Consider the following 17,744-nt stretch of genomic DNA (forward strand, 5'->3'; position numbering starts at 1 on the left):
GTATGTTATTTAATCTGCGAGTCATGAACCATTCATGTCCTCTTTTCAAATAGGTCCAAAAAAGCAAACCGGAAACTGATCCAATATTGCAGTAGCGACCAAGACAAGAGGATTATTGAACACCAGGAGTTCTTTATTATGCACAAAACATCATAAAAAAGGGTTGTAACTTGAATCTTTTTGAAAGAGTGTCTATCGAGTAAAAGTCAAAGCACAGTGCATAAATTATTATGCATAATAAAGAACTCCTGGTGTTCACTGACCCTCTTGTCTTGCTCTTTTCACATAGTACCTGAGTATTCATCTGAGATCACATCAGAGCTGAGCAAGTCTGTATCATCTGACTGATATCTCCTCCAACTTATGCAATTTATGCGCTGTACTTTGACTTTTACTCGATAGACACTCTTCCAAAAAGATTCAAGTTACAGCATGCTTGCAGGTTTTTCCATATGTTGGACAATGTTCTCTCTTGGTTATGTACATTGCCATAATACCTATATGCTGCAGGATTTGGTTGAAGATGGGTTACCCTGTCATCTATGCTTCACTGATGCCTATTTGTTGCATTAACACTGTTAGCCTGTCAGTCCTACTCTACAATTCTTATTTGCAAGTCTGTAAACTCTGCAGTATTTCAATAGCTGTATTCAAATTCTCTCAGAAAACAGCAATGTGTGCACTTAACGGCTATACCAAGGACTAGTTTATCCCGAATCAGTTCAGCATTCAGTGGGTCATACTCATGTCACTGCTTTCTCTCACAAATAAGTGATAAAGTTGTCAGTGGATTCACTCTCCTCTTGTTTGCAGCAGCCAAATATGTATCTTTCATATATGAAATAGGCTGCGATTACATGAATGATAGCTTTTGTGTCCTTTCTGTGTTCCTCTGTAAGGCTCAAATTGTGCTTATATACATGGCAGCATTCAGTACCCATCACCCTCCTCAATGTAGCTGTGTCTTGTAGGAGATACCAGAAGTTTTTACCACTGTACGCTACAAAATATAAATTCTGATCACAATATGGACAAGGGATACAGAGGTGATGAATCTTGGTCTGGGGAAGCAATTCATGGCTGAGCTATTTGTTCTGCCAGCAAGCTGTGTACCAAGGCTCCTCTAAGGCCTGACTGTCTTTTTCCATTAATCATGAGCTAAACCCAGGACAGGGGCAGGTCACAGAGGCAAAAACAACTATCCAAAGGCCAGTTTATCAGATAGGTCAGCTCAGAGAAAAACCATTGACACAGCAAAACAGTTCGCTGGTCAAGAGATTACCAGATTGGACCAGACCCTTCTCCATAGTCTCCACGTAGCAGAATCAGTGACACCCCCGCCCCTTCCGAGGGGAGAGGAAGGGGAGAGGAAGGCAGCACTCTGAAATAAAAAAATAACCCCTTTTTGTGCTCTGATTGACTATGCATAAACTGTTGCTTATTCATGACTTGTCAAAAGCTGCACTGGAGAGAGACTCAGGACGGCAGCTGAAGACGAAAACGCCTGAGCCATTGCTGCCTGCCCCTCCCTACAGCCAGCAGACCAGCTTCAGCCTGCCTGAGGTCTCCCCATGTAAGAGAAGGACCTGCCTGCTACACCGTAGCCGGGATAACAGATACTTCAACCTGCATTGCCTCTCCAGAAATGTCCTCTGTGAGCCAGAATGTCTCCCATGGATCTGCATACTGGACCTCTAGAAGGAGGAGAACAGATGGTAATCTTCAACAGTCATGAGGGTTAGCTAGTTATGTTTATTAATTAATATACCCAAAGCAAGTCGAGGTCTCTGATACGCTAAGTTTACTAATGATTCAGAACTTTACTCGAAATAAGCCTGTGCTATGTTAAGGATGTTAGAGGCATGTGTTTATTTTATTCTACTATTATTACTACCACTTAACATTTCTATAGCACTACATGACATATGCAGTGCTATACAAACACACAAAAAAATGTCCCTGCTTACAATCTAATATACAGGACAAGAGACTTGTATTCTATCTGCTAAACCTAAGTATCTGAAAATAAAGCAGCCTGGTTCTGAACAAAACAGGTGTCCTTTCTTATGACTTTTCGGATCGCATATAAGGTAGTAAGTTCCCATAGCACTGCCAGTATTCCCCAGAGAGGGGAAGGGGAGAAGGCAGACTCCTCCAGTTACGTATACCCTTATATTGCCTACAGGCTGACTTCTCATTAAGCCCAAAGTCTTTAAACTCTGCCCTGAAACAGCCATAAGATGGCATCAACCTGTAAGTTAGAGAAAGTACGGCAGAAAATAAATAGCAAGCGTCCATATGTTTTCAGACTTAGAATTTCTTTTATTCCTAATTTTCAGATGTATCATCAGATATTTCCAAACTTTGTGAAAAAGCCACACGGTCCCCCGACATGGACTGTGTTTCGTACAGAGAACTGCGTCGGGAGAGACCCAAACTCACAGCTTTACAAGGAATTTAAACTGCTGAGAAACAGTAGGATTCCAGGATTCAACATATGCAAAATGGATGCGCTGAGGAATTTAAAAATACTTAAGGGCACCCAATCAAAGCAACGCTTAAGTACGCCCCTACTTTTAAGAGGTTGCTTAAGAAAAGCTAGCTAGCACGTGTCTTCCATCGCATGTTGTCGGCTTTTACGCGCGTACGTCAGCGGATTTTAAAACAAGCTCGCACAAGGCACATTCCCAGTTTTCCAGTTAGTCCACCAGTTTGTCCAGTTAATAGCGAGGTCTTTCAGACCCCTCTGGCCCTTCAGCCTGCACGCTGCCCAGGTGACCCGGACCCATCACCCTGACCTACAGACTTGCTCCTTATCAGGAGCAGCAGGAAAGTTACGCAGATATCTAGCCTACGCGTGCTGTAGGTTTTGGTTTTAAAATACAGTTACGTGCATAATCTTGGGCCCGCCCCTTTTCCATCCCCTTATTTCTCACACATGCACGGGTACGTGTGTGTGAGTGTAATTTGTGGCTTTTTAAAATCCGCGTTGCTTGCGCGCAGCCCACATACACGCGCCCGTGGCCATTTTTGCGCAAGCAATGCTTTAAAAATCCATCTCCACGTTTTCAGTCAAACAAGGAAGAAACGTATCAATACCTGAGAGATTGCCAATAGTGAGACAGCTGCCAAGTGCAACTCTCTCACCTTCATACACTAACTTGAACTAATAATAAGAGACAGAACGAAGAATCAACTGGCTTTCCTAATTTTCTCAAAAGGTTGCGGGGTGCTAGAATGTCCACTAGAATCTGTTTTTCACAATAGGCACTGTGATTCAAACTTGACTGGTGAAGTCTTTAAAAGATACAGGAGCCTGTGCTTTTGATTACATAAAGGGGAAAAATCTTTGATAGGTCACATGGCCCTTATTAATCTCAAAGAGCCTGGCTTGCATCTTAACTGCAGAGGAAGAAGAAATGTCAGAAATCTGGCAGTCAGATGTTCCAGCATCTAAATCCCTTCTCAGGGGATTCACACAGGCCCTGAACTAAGAATGAATGTTTTAAGTCTATTCATAGGAGCCAACTTCTGAAAATGATTGGAGGTGCTCAACTCAAAAACACAAATTACAGCAACCCCCAGCAATTAAGAAAAAAAAATCAGAACACAGTGAGCTGTGCTTGTGAACGACCAATCTGTATTTACCTGCTCCTCTCGGGACGTGTAATGTGGACATGGGGACGAGTCATGAGGCCAGGCCAAAACAAAGCCAGGGAAGACAAAGTCCTGCCAATCATCCTTCTCCCCAACCCCAGCTCATCCCCATCAATCTCCTCCCTCCTGCTCCATTACTCCCCTCAACAGCCCCTCCACACCACAGACTCTTCCCCCACCCTCCCCTGTCACCATCAAATCTCTCTCAAGCTCCTCTTCCTTCTATCCCATCTTTTCTCCCTCCTCTCCTCACTCCGTTCACACTCTTAATTGTCTCCTTCCTGTAGGGGCAGACTCTGAATTTTATGTTAATACCCCTCTTCCAGCTCCACGCTCTACCGTCCCTTAGCTTGCTCTGCTCCCTACTTCCCACGCCCAGTTCTCGATTCCCCTCCCAGTTCCTCTTCCCCCTCCCTCCACTCCCAGCAGGTTCCTCCTCACCTCTCTTTAGCCAGCTGCCTTCCTCTGCAGGAGGTTCAGCCATCCATTCACGGATTCCCACCCCTCATAAACATGTTAGGCTTCCCTCCCCTGGCAGGCTCAGCTCGCCTTTCAATTTATGATTCCCCCTCCTCTGCTCTGCGCTCCCTGAGCTCAGGAACCTTTTTTTTTTTTCCTGGAGCCTCTCCCTACTTCCCCACCCCCTGCAGCACCCTCCTCGGCTCTCACAAACGCCAGGCCAAAGCCAATCCAAAGCCAGCAGAGTCCACATACGACACTCCACCACCTGGCAGCTCCGCAGCCCGGTCCTCAATTCGAAAACCACAGAGATAACTGCTGTCATCTGGGATCTAACAGGGAACGTTTTATTTTTGTGAAGAAGAGGAACAATGTTCACCTAAATCCCTCCCTCAGTTCAAACTCTGACCACAGGCCCTCAATACCGGAGTTGCCAATTTTTAAGAGAGATTTTGAGCGGGTGATATTGCACGCCTCCCCAATTCCCCATCTTTTCAGTGAAATACCTTATTTACCCTGATAACTACAGGCCTGGAAGAAAAGGGCAGATATCACCTGCCCGGCTAGCATAGGATATTCACCAAACTTTGAATAAACAGTTGTCCAACCTTTGTGTCTGCAGTTTGAATCTATCCTCTTGCGTGTGGCTTTTTCTTAGTTTCCTTTCTGCCTCTTCATTCCTTTTTTTCTTTTAAAGCTTAGTTTCTGGGTTCCTTTCATTTCTTTATTAGTTGTTTTTTTTTCTCCCAAGTGTACTTCTTTTTCTATCCACCAGCTGTCTCTCCAGTCTCCACAGCTCATTATCTTCCCCTTCTGACACTTCCATCTCTCTCCTCACCTTTTCCCTTAACCATGATCTCTTCTTAAAACCCTTCTCTTGATTTACTTTCTCTAGCAGCCCCCTCTTCTGACCACACAGCTCCTTTTCCAGTCACCTTCACCTCACCACTCATCCCCTCCTCCTCTTATCATAGCCCATGTCCTCCCTCTCAGCCCTCTCTGGCCTCACCACCAGTGTCTGCTCCTCTCCCAGTCCCCCTTCCCTCTATATGTCTCTATGCGATAGTGACATATAAAGAATAATCACGTATGCAAATAGGAGAGGCTATTATCAGTACACACGTAACAGAAAAGATATCTTTTTAGAATATTTGAGAAATTGGTATTTTGGACGATTCAGTTTCCTTTGCTTAGCCAACATTAGCCTTAAATAGACAACACTGAACATTGTTAAGTGTTAAGACAAAACCAATTCCCTAACCTCTGATTCTGAATCCACATTTTCTACGGCATAGGAAAGCACTTTTTTCATAAAGCCTGTGTCACTTTATAAATGAATGGACAGACTACAATCATTTAAAACAAATCTAATGGAGCTACAAAGTAGTGATATCTGTTGCAATCCATCTATAGAACCTTCAATGTGGATATGGTCAAGTACAGAAAAAGGCTTATTATCCAGCATCCATTTATTTAAGAAATTTATAGAACACTTTTTGAAACCTCAAAGCAGTGTACAAAAGTAAAGAACCATCGTAGGAGGGAAGATACATAACTTGCCAGATGAGTAACCCAAAAGGCTGAAAAACAGGCAAAACTCAAATGGGGAACGGGGGTGCTGGTTATGATTCTGAATGTTACATGGTAAACTGCCAAGAAATGGTAATGGGCGGTCTAGACATGTTTTAAATAAATAAGCCAGTTATCTGAGAACCCTCTGCTTTCAGCTCCAGCCCCTGGCCTCCCAAGCAGCAGCATGAACTGGAGGGATGAAGGCACTCCAGGAGAGAGGGGGTGCCAGCATGGCCATTTGGCATGGGCCTACAATGTTCAAGGGGCCTACTTTTGTTGGGCAAAATTTAAAAAAAAAAAAAAGTTAACTATATCTATTTCTACCATGTATAAATAAAATTTTCTATGTACTTGAAGAATTTGCTAACAAAAAAGCTCGTAAAGCCTTCTTAAATAAATAAAAATTATTTGGGAAATTTAGAAAACGATTTCTCTTATTATCACATCAGAACCTTACATAGGGGCCTTCTTTTCTTAGTTGGCACAGGCCTAATTCCTGCTCTCTCCAGCCCTGGATGAAGGTGAGGCTGACATGGACAAAGGGCAGAAAAGAGTTACTCTGCCACCTGATCGATCTCCTCCCTTCCTGTCCTTTCCCCTTCCTTCTCCTCCTGTCCCTAAGTAGGGACAGCAGAGCAGAGCTAGGCTGGTCCTTAATTCAAGCCCCTCCCCCCCGTCATTTGCCCTCTTCTCCCCTTCCCCACAAAATGAGGACGCCACCAAGGCAAGATGCTAGAAAACAGAGCATTCGGGATGCTAATGTGCTGGCTAATAGAGCTTTTACTATACTCGTGTTTGCAAGGAAGAACATTTTTACAAAGATCAAACATCTGCTAGGAGAAAGCCAGACACGGTGTAGCAATGATAAACTAAAAGCAATCTCGTCTTTCAACTCTATCGTCCCTTGTAGTCTGGAGAAGTTAAGACTCTTAAGTTCAAAGCTGCTTTCTTCACATTGCATATCCTCAGAGCACTGTATCACCCAAACTGTCCATCTTTTCTTATTCCTTTACCGATGCTTTAAGCCATGCTAGTATTCCAATTGGCCAAGTAGCTGCATGAAATCTTACTACAATACAGCTGGGTTTTTTCTTCCTTGTACATCTGATTGCTGCTGCCGCTTCACTAGTCCTTATCTCAGTATAAACAGACTATACATGCCAAGACTAACAAGCTACCATAGATCAAATTCTAAAAGATAAATAGCTTAGTTGGATACACCTTTATCAAAGTAGGTTTATAAAGTAGTTCTGCTACTTCTTTTGGGTCATTTTGGCTTCTCATTACATTATAGGGGAAAAAAAAATTAAAAAATGAAACTTAAGGGATTGGCCTAATTGGGTCATTCCATATCAAAAAGGACCAAGGATCCACGCTCAACTTCTTCCAAATCGAACAAAACTTTGCACGGATGTTCTCTGGGGTCTCAAAACCATACTAAATTTTTCACCTGGATCTCCAATGTTTGGAGAGCTAGAGGCAGTTGAATGGAGGTCACCTCTGAGTACCATGCTCCGTGCAACCTAAAATGGCCATTTTGTCCACGAGCTGCAGCCCAACACCTCTCAGGGCCCTTAAATTTTGTGGATTACTACAACCCTTGGTGGTAGGTTCCAAGGCAAAGCTTGCCTCCCTTATTTCATGGAAAATTTTACAAAAAAAATATAAGGCCTACTTTGACTGCTCATTGCTTCTGACCTATGCTTTGATTAAGGTCCTGACTGGATCAGTAGTCATGGTCCATGGCATATATATATAAGATTGGCACTAAGAGGCTTTACAGGCAACTGGAAGCAAAGATATAATTACATAAAGACACAATGTCACTTTTTTATGCAAACTTTTGCCAATTTTCAGGTGCCAATATCTCTACTGTGTAGTTTTTAAATCTTTTCTTTTTTATGTCATTTGAAAGAGCATCTTCTTTTCTACAAAAGTCACCCTGTTTCATTTTGTACCCAATCTTGCTTTGGTCAAAATTAAGGCCCCAATGATATGCATCATTTGCATGCGTAGGCTTGCTATGTTAAAAAGAGGCATGTTTGGCGCCCTGCTTTGTAACATGCAAATGAATTAGAGATGTGAAATTTAACAATGCGGCAAAACCTGATGTGCTTACCATGCTTGTAACTTACAACACATTTTGCTTCAACATACTTTTATAAATGACCCCTCAAAATGGACATTTTATTGTGCAGTGTTATTTACTGCATGCAAGCCTGAACATGCAAAAATTTCACCTTCACAAGGAACTATGGTAATGTCATGTTAGCAGTGTGCTGCGGCAGAGATTTTGGGAACATGCTCTGGCCCGTGACACCATTATGCTCTTTGTGGTATAACAACTGCCTTGACAGACAAGTCCTGGCTCATCTTGATGTTTTATGTACCTTGATGAAACTATCAAAAATTATTCCTTTATTGTTCAGGATGCAGTGCAAGGATTTAATTGGGAAACTAGTCAGGCAACATTCCACCCTTTTGTTGTTTACTATTGCAATCCTGATGTCTAGTGTCTCTGTGTATACATGATCAGTGACTACTTGCACGTGACACAATAGCTGTGCACAAGTTTAGCATTTGAAGGGCATTTTACCTGTTTTGGAGCATATTCACTGCTTTAGCAATGGCTCTGCTGCTCATTACAAAACTTTAAAAATGTCATTAATCGTTGCACTCATAGTAACGACTTTCTTGTTACAGCTGAATGGAACTTTTTTGGCACTGGGTCATGGAAAATCACTCTGTGAAGGGACTGGAGGAACTACAAAACGTTTAGCTGCCCATGCTAGTCCACAATGCCCCTCAATAACCAAATTTTGACACCAAAGGATCTATTTGACTTTTGTGATAAAAGTGTCCCTGGGATCAAATTTTTCCTTGTCCCAAAAGAGGACATTGAAGCAGGAGGACCTGTTCAGGATAAGAGTTTCAGCAAAGGTTATACAATTGCTGGCACAAGGGAAAATCATCAATTCAAGCCCAATGATGCAATTATAATTTGCATTAGCAAAATTTCCAATGACATCACCTCATTCATTGCAAGTGTTCTAGAACAAGAATGTGAATATTTTCCTGCCCTTCAAGTATCCAGCTTGCATCTATGATAATTCCTGGTGGACTGGCCACATATATGAAGTCTCAATTGAGGGACGTGATGTCTTGGTCAATTTCTGTCACCCCCAAGGACCTGACAGGCCATTTTACTGGCCGCCCCATAGAGACAGCTGTTGGGTTCCAGAAGAGCTCATTATTGCTACCCTTGATGCACCCATAACAACTTCATCAGGCCCGCAGTTCATTTATTCACAAGCCACGTTGTCGCACATTGATGGGACATTCAAAAGCCTGTGCAAGGCAGGAAAAAAGACTAAGTGAATTTTTATGAAATCTGCAGTTTAAGCAATTCTCATATGTAGTGTCTTGCCTTTTCTTGTTTTGTGCTTAAATAAAAGCTTGGAAACCTGTGGCCGGTACCTTGTCTGGCGTGGCCCCTAGGTGATGGGGTTGTCAATTTTGCTGAATTGGCAGTGGATCAGCCCCCACTGACCAATGCAAGGTAACTAATCAGCATACAAAGTTTTGGACTGACTGATGACAAATTTATGAAAATATGTCTAAACAAATATATGTCAAAAGCTAAAAGTGTGGTAAGCACAGTAAACTGAGCTGCATTGTAAAATTTCACATCTCTAGCTCATTTGCAGATTTCACAGATGGCTCTTTTTAACATACAGGCCGATGCAATATCAACACAAGTTCAACAGGCGCTCACGACTGAGGGCCTGCTCCCTTAACGTGTGCCAATCCACCTCTCCTGTCGCCCGATTTAATATTTAAATCGCGTGCCACGGTAAAAAAAAAGGAGGTGCTGGGGGAAACTATGCTCCCCTTGCACCACATCGGCAGCGGGCATCCAGGAGAGGTGGCTGTCAGTTGGTTAGGAAAATGGACGCTCGTTAACCTGACTGCCGGCACACTTTTTTTTTTATTCTGCTATTTCGGTCCATCCGACTTAATATTTATTTATTTAAAATCATTTATAGCCTAACAAAGTATCTTCCTTAGCGATTTACAATATAATTCAAAACATAATATATAGAATTACAAAACACATAGAATCAAAATACATAACATCATCCTCAATACTTCTGGGCATATATTTTTTAATTCCTCTCTACCAGGACCTTCTATTTACTAAACAAATTTCATTCATCAAGCAAGTTTTTAAAACATTCCTGAATTTCAAAAGATCTACCTCTTCTCTCAGACTAAGCAGTAAGCTGTTCCAGAGACTGAGAATCTTTCCAGTGAATGCTCTTGCCTTCAGACTGGAACATTTTGACATCCTGAACTCTAAGGTCCCAGAAAGGCTGTTTTCTAAAACTTCTACTAATATTGCAACAATATTAATTCAGTGGAACCGAAAAAAGGAACAGAAAAGCAGTACTGTCTGCATTTCTATAATTGTTTTGGGGCTCCTCAAGAATTAACGCCTGCTCCAGGCAGGGGTTAATTTTTGTGGATTAAAATGTGAGCATTGGGCACACTTTTTTTTTTTGCATCAGGAGGAAACAGGTAATAGCCGCATCAACATGAATTTACATGCGATGAGCGCTATTACCTATGCGCTTGATTGGACGTGCTAACACCCATTTTGCATCAGGGGTTACGGACGCATGTCCAAAACATGCGTTCAATCATGTGTTGAGCCGTGCGCTGTGGCCAGCGCATGGTATTGCATTGGCCTGATGGTTATGCAAATAATGCTTGTCTTTGGGACTGAAATTCTAAGGCAAGACTGGGTCCAAGACTAAATAGGGTGACTTTTGTAGCAAAACAAAAGGTGCTCTTTCAAATGACATTAGAAAGAAAAACAATTAAAAACTACATAGAAATATCCACACCCAAGAAATGGCAACAATTTGCATAAAAAAGATATAGTTCCTTATGTAACTATATCTTTGCTTCCAGTTGGCTGCAAAGGCCTCTTAGTGCAAATCCTAGATGAACGTCAAGGGCCATGATCCAGTTATGGCCCGAACTGAATATACAATCAGGAGCAATGAGAAGTCAAAGTAGGCCTTACATTTCTTTTGTATAATTTTTCATGTACTTTGCTGGCCCATAAAAAGGGTGGCAATCTCACGTTAAGCTCCTATGCAAAATTGGGAAACTAACACAAGAGGTTGTAATAATCCACAAAATTTCAGGCCCCTAACAGGGGTTGTTTGACTGCAGTGCCCAGACAAAGTGGCCGTTTTGTGTTGCACGGAGCACAATACTCTAAGAGTGACCTTCATTCAGCTGCCTCTAGCTTTTGAGCCAATAGGGATCCAGCTGAAAAAGTTTTGCATAGTTTTGTTTGAGGCCCTAGCGAATATGCACACAAAATTTTATTCAATTTGAAGGTTGAACATGGATGATTTTCTAAATTGGTCCACTTGACATGGAATGGCCCTACTGTGCACAAACAAAATCTCAAAAAACAGCTGGAAACTAATTGCAAACTTATATGAAACCACATGGGGTGAATTTAGATCTATGGCTTCCTGATCCAAACTGATGAATCAACGTTTTAAAAGAGCAATTTGGAAGGAACAATGCAGTCGTTGCCTCATGGTCCAGGGATTTTAAAAATTACAGTTTAAATCTCTCCTTAGGGGAGGAGGATACTTATTTGACTGTTTTTTTCAGTAACATTTTATACGGTCTTCTCCATAAACACATTATAGAGGAGGAGTCTGGAAATAGGAAAAAGTTGCCAAGAGAGAGGAAGCAGAGTTTCCTGGCAAGCAACAGGAAAGCATAAAAGAATATGTGAAGCCTTGATCTGGTCCAGGTCCACTACACTATCTGGGTGATCATTTTTGGGAGTGTGTATTCATGGAGGCTGGTGTAAGGCTCCAAAATCAGCATCAGAACCTTCGCAATCTTTCCACTATGTGCTCCTCTAGTAGCTTATAAAGTACTTTTTTTATACGTACAATTGTATTTTACCTCTATGAATCATTTGACTGCACTCCAATAGCCCCACGTTCTCCATTATTCTCTTGCTTTGACTGACCGACTCACATCTACAAATCCATGATATAGGATCAAGCAAGCAGTCTCAAACAAAAGGGTATCTTCAATCAATAGAAAATTCTTCTTTCTGGGGTTACCAGCAGTCAATAGACGAAGATTAAAAGGCCACAAAAATGGATGAATTCACAGGATTCTCACAGCAGAAACAAACAGCACAGCAAAAAACTAAAATACACTTTAAATCTCTCTTTCTCCATTAGAATTCCAGGATGTTAAGCTGTCTGGTATACATTCTAGAAACCTACTCTCGTCCTTAAACATTGATATTCAGTTCTTACATACCTACACAGAATTCTTCTCGCCAGCAGTACAGCTCACAATCTATTTACAGTCCCACAAAGACACTGTAGTCCATAAGTCTGTTAAGTAGGCTGCCATTGGGCACTACCTAGGAGCCTGGTCATGGCACTCCGACTTCCAATGTGGCCTGGCCTGTACTAGCCTGGGAAGACCAGCAACCTCACCAGGAATCACCTCATGAATCCATCTCAAAATCACACAGCCCCACTCCGAGAATAATCGTATACTGGAACTGGGACACACACCCTCTAAAGGTTCTCTCTCACATTTTCACTTAGTGGTACTCAACATTTGCCCCACATTGATATAAGAGGGAAAATTCCCCCTTAAGCAAAAGCAGAGGTTAAGTAACATATGCAGAGCTTATTTCTAGTGACAGGGACCCAAATTTATGGTCTGAGCCACACTAATATGAAAACTAAATGTTAGAAGTTTCTAAAACCTATGAAGGTGGTGGTACACTGCGTAAAGATACACTAGAAAAAGAGAATATGGGTCAAATTGCCATATATTCTAGCTTTAGGTTCCCATTTCACTTCAATATAGTTAATTTTAACGAGGTCCATATTCAGACAAAGTCCAGATAAGTAAAGTTAGCTGGATAAACTCATCTCACAACTTTTAGAGGTATATTCAATAGAGAAACCACACTACTGAATATAGCTGGTTATCTTAAAATTAGCCGGCTAACTATAGCAAATTTAGGGCAGCTCTTTGGCACGACCTGACTTAGCCGGGCAAGTCATCCAGCTGAATATTGGAGTTAGTTGGCTAACTCAACTCCTCCCAGTTACACCCCTGGAATGCCCCAACTTAGTCGGCAAAATTCTAGCCACCTAACTTATTAGGTGGCTAGAATTTAGCTGGATATATAGCCAAATATTCATCTAGCTGGCTAACTTCTGAGTTATAATCATATCAAGAACAGAGTGCTGTTCTATCGCTGTGGATAATTTTTTAATTTAATTTATTAATATCTTATGTTGCTTCTGTTGTTATTTCCAGTACCTACATGGAGTAGATGCTCACGACATCTGCTGGAAGGCATGGAGTGGCGAAGAGGTATGCAACATTGGTAACTTGAAGATAAAAAATATAGCGAGGCAAGAACCCTGCTTGTGAGACCCCCCTGAGGAAAGACGTATAGTCTGAAACACGAGCGTGTCGGGATCGAGCTTTATTATCAAAGGAAGCCAACATACAGGAAGTCGGAAGGTACCCACTTTAAATGATCACAAACTAAACTCCAATTCACAAGTTTTCCTTTCCTCATGAACAGATCAGAGCCAATAATATGACGGATGTCATTATATTTTTGGGACTTTATTGTCAATATGTTTCATAAAAAATTTTTTTTTTAAAAATTAACACGGAGGCGGTAGGAGGTTAATGATTATAACTTGCAACAAATTGGTGCGGGGACACCTACACTATATATGAAACCTTCTACTTTTTCAAAAAAAAATTTTTTTTCAGATAGTAAAATAAGTTCTTTTAAAATAAATTGACCCACATAGCGTGTAGGCACTGGAAATAACAACGGAAGCAACATAAGATATTAATAAATTAAATTTAAAACATTTTTCCACAGCGATAGAACAGCGCTCTGTTCTTGATATGATTATAAATGAGTGGATCGCTGTTTCTAGTGGTGGTTATATAGAGTTAACTTCTGAGTTAGCCAGCTAAATGCTTTTGAATAGGAGCCTCAATATTTTTTAAAGCTTGATAAATATCTTTCATAAAACTCTGAAAATGCCTCTGTATTTGGATTCCCTGGGGGGAGGGGCGGGATGCTACGGAGAAAAATTCCTTTCCTGTTGCCATCTTTGGGCCGCAAATAAAAAAATAGAAAATAAAAGTAGTTCTACCCTCAAGGTCACCTTTATAACCTGCAACTATAAAGAAACTCTAATTTTACTACTGGGAAGCCAGAAGACACTTCACACCATGACAGGTAACCCCAGTTGCTGGAGCTCAAACACATCTTTTTCTATCGCATCCAAACTGAGTCCTGAAAGCGGCAACGGCAGGAAGCTAATCCCATCTAATATTAATTTTGGCATTCTAAGCCGGACCCTAAATGAAGACACTGCACAAAAGTTTACAACAATGCTGTGATATCTTCTTTGAGTGGCGAAGGTCTTTCTCCTGAGACCAAAATGTTGGCGATCGTACTAGGAATAACATTTTCTTTATCAACAGAGGTTTTTGAATAGAGATCTGCCTGTATTACTTTTGCCTCCTCTCACTATGGGGTAGATTTAAAAAAAAACTGCGCCCGCGCGTACGTTTGTTCGCGCAACCGGCACAAACAAAAGTTACGCCGGATTTTAATAGATACGCGTGTAGCCACGCATATATTTTAAAAGCCGGGGTCAGCGCGCGCAAGGCTGCGCAAAATCGGCAGCCTGCGCATGCCGAGCCGCGCAGCCTGCCTCCATTCCCTCCGAGGCCGCTCCGAAATCGGAGCGGCCTCGGAGGGAACTTTCCTTCCAACCCCCCCGCACCTTCCCCTCCTTAACCCACCCCCCCAGCGTTGGTAAAGTTATGCCTGCCCTGGGCCGGCCGCCGGCATGCGATTCCCCGGCCCGGGAGCAGTTTCGGAGGCATTGGCCACGCCCCCAAAATGCCCCCGGCCCGGAACCACGCCCCTGGCCCCGCCCCCAAATGACACACCGCCGCGACACACCCTGACACGCATCCCGGGGCTTGCGCGCGCCGCCGAGCCTATTCAACATAGGCTCGGCCCACACAGGGGGAGCTTGGGGCAGGTTTTCGTGGGGGGGGGGGTACGCACATACTCCTTTGAAAATCTGCCCCTATATGTTAGTACTGGCATTTGCCTTTTTTTTTTTTGTAAATAAACTTAGAAAACTGTTTAAATTATGACGCTGTAAATCAGATTGAAGACCTGTGCTTTAGAACTCAAAAACCCAGACTGTATTACCTAACATACAAGAACAACTTGAGCATGGCCTATCACAACGGTCTGCAGTTGCAGTGGTTTCAGCTGTGTTTGCTTCAAGTGGTATTTTGCCTCAGGAAGTATATATGCGTTTTGCTCAGTGGCGGATCTAACTGAGATGTCTCTCTACGCAGTAAGATTTTCCCATTTTCAGTGCTGTACAGACTTTGATCATCTTTGGATGAGGGTTGTTGTTTTTTTTTATCTTAGAAGTGTGTTTACACCGTGCTGCCCCTTATTACCTGCTTCCCTCACGTCTTACCAACTTGTTCCGGCACGCACTGTGCCAGGCTAAGCCCTTTCCTCCCCATCTATGTTTACATAACAGTGTAGTGGTCACAGACCATTTATCATCTGGCACTACAGCAAAGATATAATTAGCCAACTCACCAAGGTAGTCAGCTGCCCGAGGGGTGGGGACAGGAAATGAGAAGGCTAATAATTATTTTTTATTACTTTCATAGCAGTAAAAATGCATGACAGGCTGAGCTAGTCACATTTCTTTATGATTCCTAATAGTTTCTAATTAACAAGCCAGGTCATGTCACCACTGTGTTCCATAATCATCTGAAGAGGCTACACCGAGCAGGTAGTTAGACATACCTTGCTAACGGACTGGACAGTTCTGCAGCTTTCTACACCAGGACGACGACGGTGAAGCATTAGCTCCTCAACGTATATAAAACTCGATAAATAAATAAATAAAATATTTTACTTTTAAAACATTTCTATACTGCCTGATACAATGCGTGTCACCAGGGGCTATGCAAGGGAAATGGTGCCATTTTCAAGCATCCACTGCTTCAACTTACCCCTTTCCCTTCCCATTTTAAAAAGAAGAAATAAAAGGTGAATGTGTGTGTATGTGGGGGGGGGGGGGGGGGGGCGACTCGGGAAACACAAGTCCAGATTATTATTACTTTTTTAATTGTTTTATTTTAACAAACATCCACGCAGAAAAATTGCATAGTGAGGTTGCCATGCTTCATAGATTACAATATTCAGCACCCAAAGGTATAGAGACCCTCCCCAAACCCCCCCAATCACACGAGAGACATTCAGTCACTCCTCAAATTAACAAACCCATCCATCCCCCAAGCCTCTGCAAAAGCGCTACATTATTTCTGCAAATAATCCCAAAACATTTTCCAAAAACGATCATATTCATCCATTTTTTCTTTAATGAGTAAGTACTTCTCTCAATAATTGCAATCTCAACCATTTGCGAATGCCATGGCGATATACTGGGAGCACCCTTCCACATCAAAACAACTGTGTGCCTAGCCCCAAGAAAGCACTGATTTATAAGGAGTCTATCCATGACTGGGATATTTTCAGTGGTGTCCTTCCAATAACCTAAAAGCCCCACACAAGGAGTTAAGGAGAAATGATTGTTACACATTAATCTAACTTCCCTTTTGATATCCTCCCAAAAAAAGCACTGGTGGACAGAACCACCACATATGAAAAAAGTGCCATTTAATCCACAGCCGTGCCAGCACAGCGGAGACGCTGTCCCAGAAAAGCCTGTATAAAACATAGGGTAACAAAGTGTGATACAACAATTCAACCAAAAGATCAACTCTTTTTGCACAAATCGATATGGAGTGTGGCTCCCACCATCTCTCATCCCAGTCAGTATCAGCCAGTGAAAGCTCTAAATCATCATTCCACTGTTGCATCACTGAAGGAATTCGATCTGGAATCTCATCTGCGTCTGTTACAGACCAATACATATGAGAAATGGCTTTCCCTCCAGTGAGTGATCACTAAGAAATCGCTCAAAGAAGCACGGAAACCGAGAATTCCATCCCCTACCCTGCAGTCTTGTCACGGCATCCCTCATCTGAAGATATAGGTGCTGAGTACTCTCCACCATCTGAAACTGCTTAATTAGGTCAGCAAATGATTCAATAGCATCTCCCTTCCATAGCTACCAAAGAAAACAAAGGCCACATTTCTGCCAGTTAGCTATGGCTGGAAAGGATTGTTATAGATTTTTGGCCAATGGCGACACTGGGGAGCATTCCCTGCCTTGGGATCCCCACCATCTTGCAAACCTTCCTCCAAATTTGCACCATGTGTGCAATTAAAGAATGACTCCTCAAAATTCTCCTGGCAACTGCCAAAAGAGAGGGTAAAGTAAAGAGTAAAGGCAATTCTATTCCCTCCGTATGAGCCTGTTCCAGCAGAAACCACCTGTTTGAGGCTTTGGGGTTAAGCCACTCATGTTCATACACCAATTGTGCTGCCCAATAATAACTCTGAAAATCTGGCAGCCCCATAGCCCCCTGTGATTTAGGCCTACATATCACCTACCTCAATATGTGCCAGATTTTAAAAGGGTTACGCGCGCCGGGCCTATTTTAAAAAGGCCCGGCGATGCGCATAAGTCCCGGGGCTTTACAAAAGGGGCGATCCAGGGGCGGAGTCGGGGCCAGAGCTGTGTGGGAGGATTGCATGCCAGCAGGTTGCTGGCCCGTGCAACTTGCACCTGCCCGGAGGCAGGCGTAAAAGGTAAGACAAGTCGGGGGGGGGGGGGGGGAGGGGAGGGAACAGAGGAAGGCAGCGCGGCTTGGCACGCGCAAGGTGCACAATTGTGCACCTCCTTGTGCGCGCCGGCTGTGGATTTTATAACATGAGCGCGCCTGCGCATGTTGTAAAATTGGGTATACATGTGTGCGCGCCGGGTAGTGCACGC

At 42.7% G+C, this 17,744-nt stretch overlaps 1 protein-coding gene across 4 annotated transcripts in view; it reads right to left on the reverse strand.

Moving 5' to 3' along the window:
- The window catches only part of TNFAIP8 (TNF alpha induced protein 8), a 251,615-nt gene that overhangs the window by 33,984 nt on the left and 199,887 nt on the right, over positions 1 to 17,744 (reverse strand). Inside the window, exon 1 of one of the 4 annotated variants that reach the window (XM_029570903.1) lies at positions 11,689 to 11,747. The exons of the other annotated variants lie outside the window; for them this stretch is intronic. Within the exon in view, the coding sequence (XP_029426763.1) occupies positions 11,689 to 11,734 (46 nt within the window). The 5' untranslated portion in view covers positions 11,735 to 11,747. Of the gene's footprint in view, positions 1 to 11,688; positions 11,748 to 17,744 lie in introns of those variants that run through there. 4 annotated transcript variants of the gene reach the window in all.

The sequence above is a fragment of the Rhinatrema bivittatum genome, chromosome 1 (genome assembly GCF_901001135.1).
Source record: "Rhinatrema bivittatum chromosome 1, aRhiBiv1.1, whole genome shotgun sequence".
NCBI lineage: Eukaryota > Metazoa > Chordata > Amphibia > Gymnophiona > Rhinatrematidae > Rhinatrema > Rhinatrema bivittatum.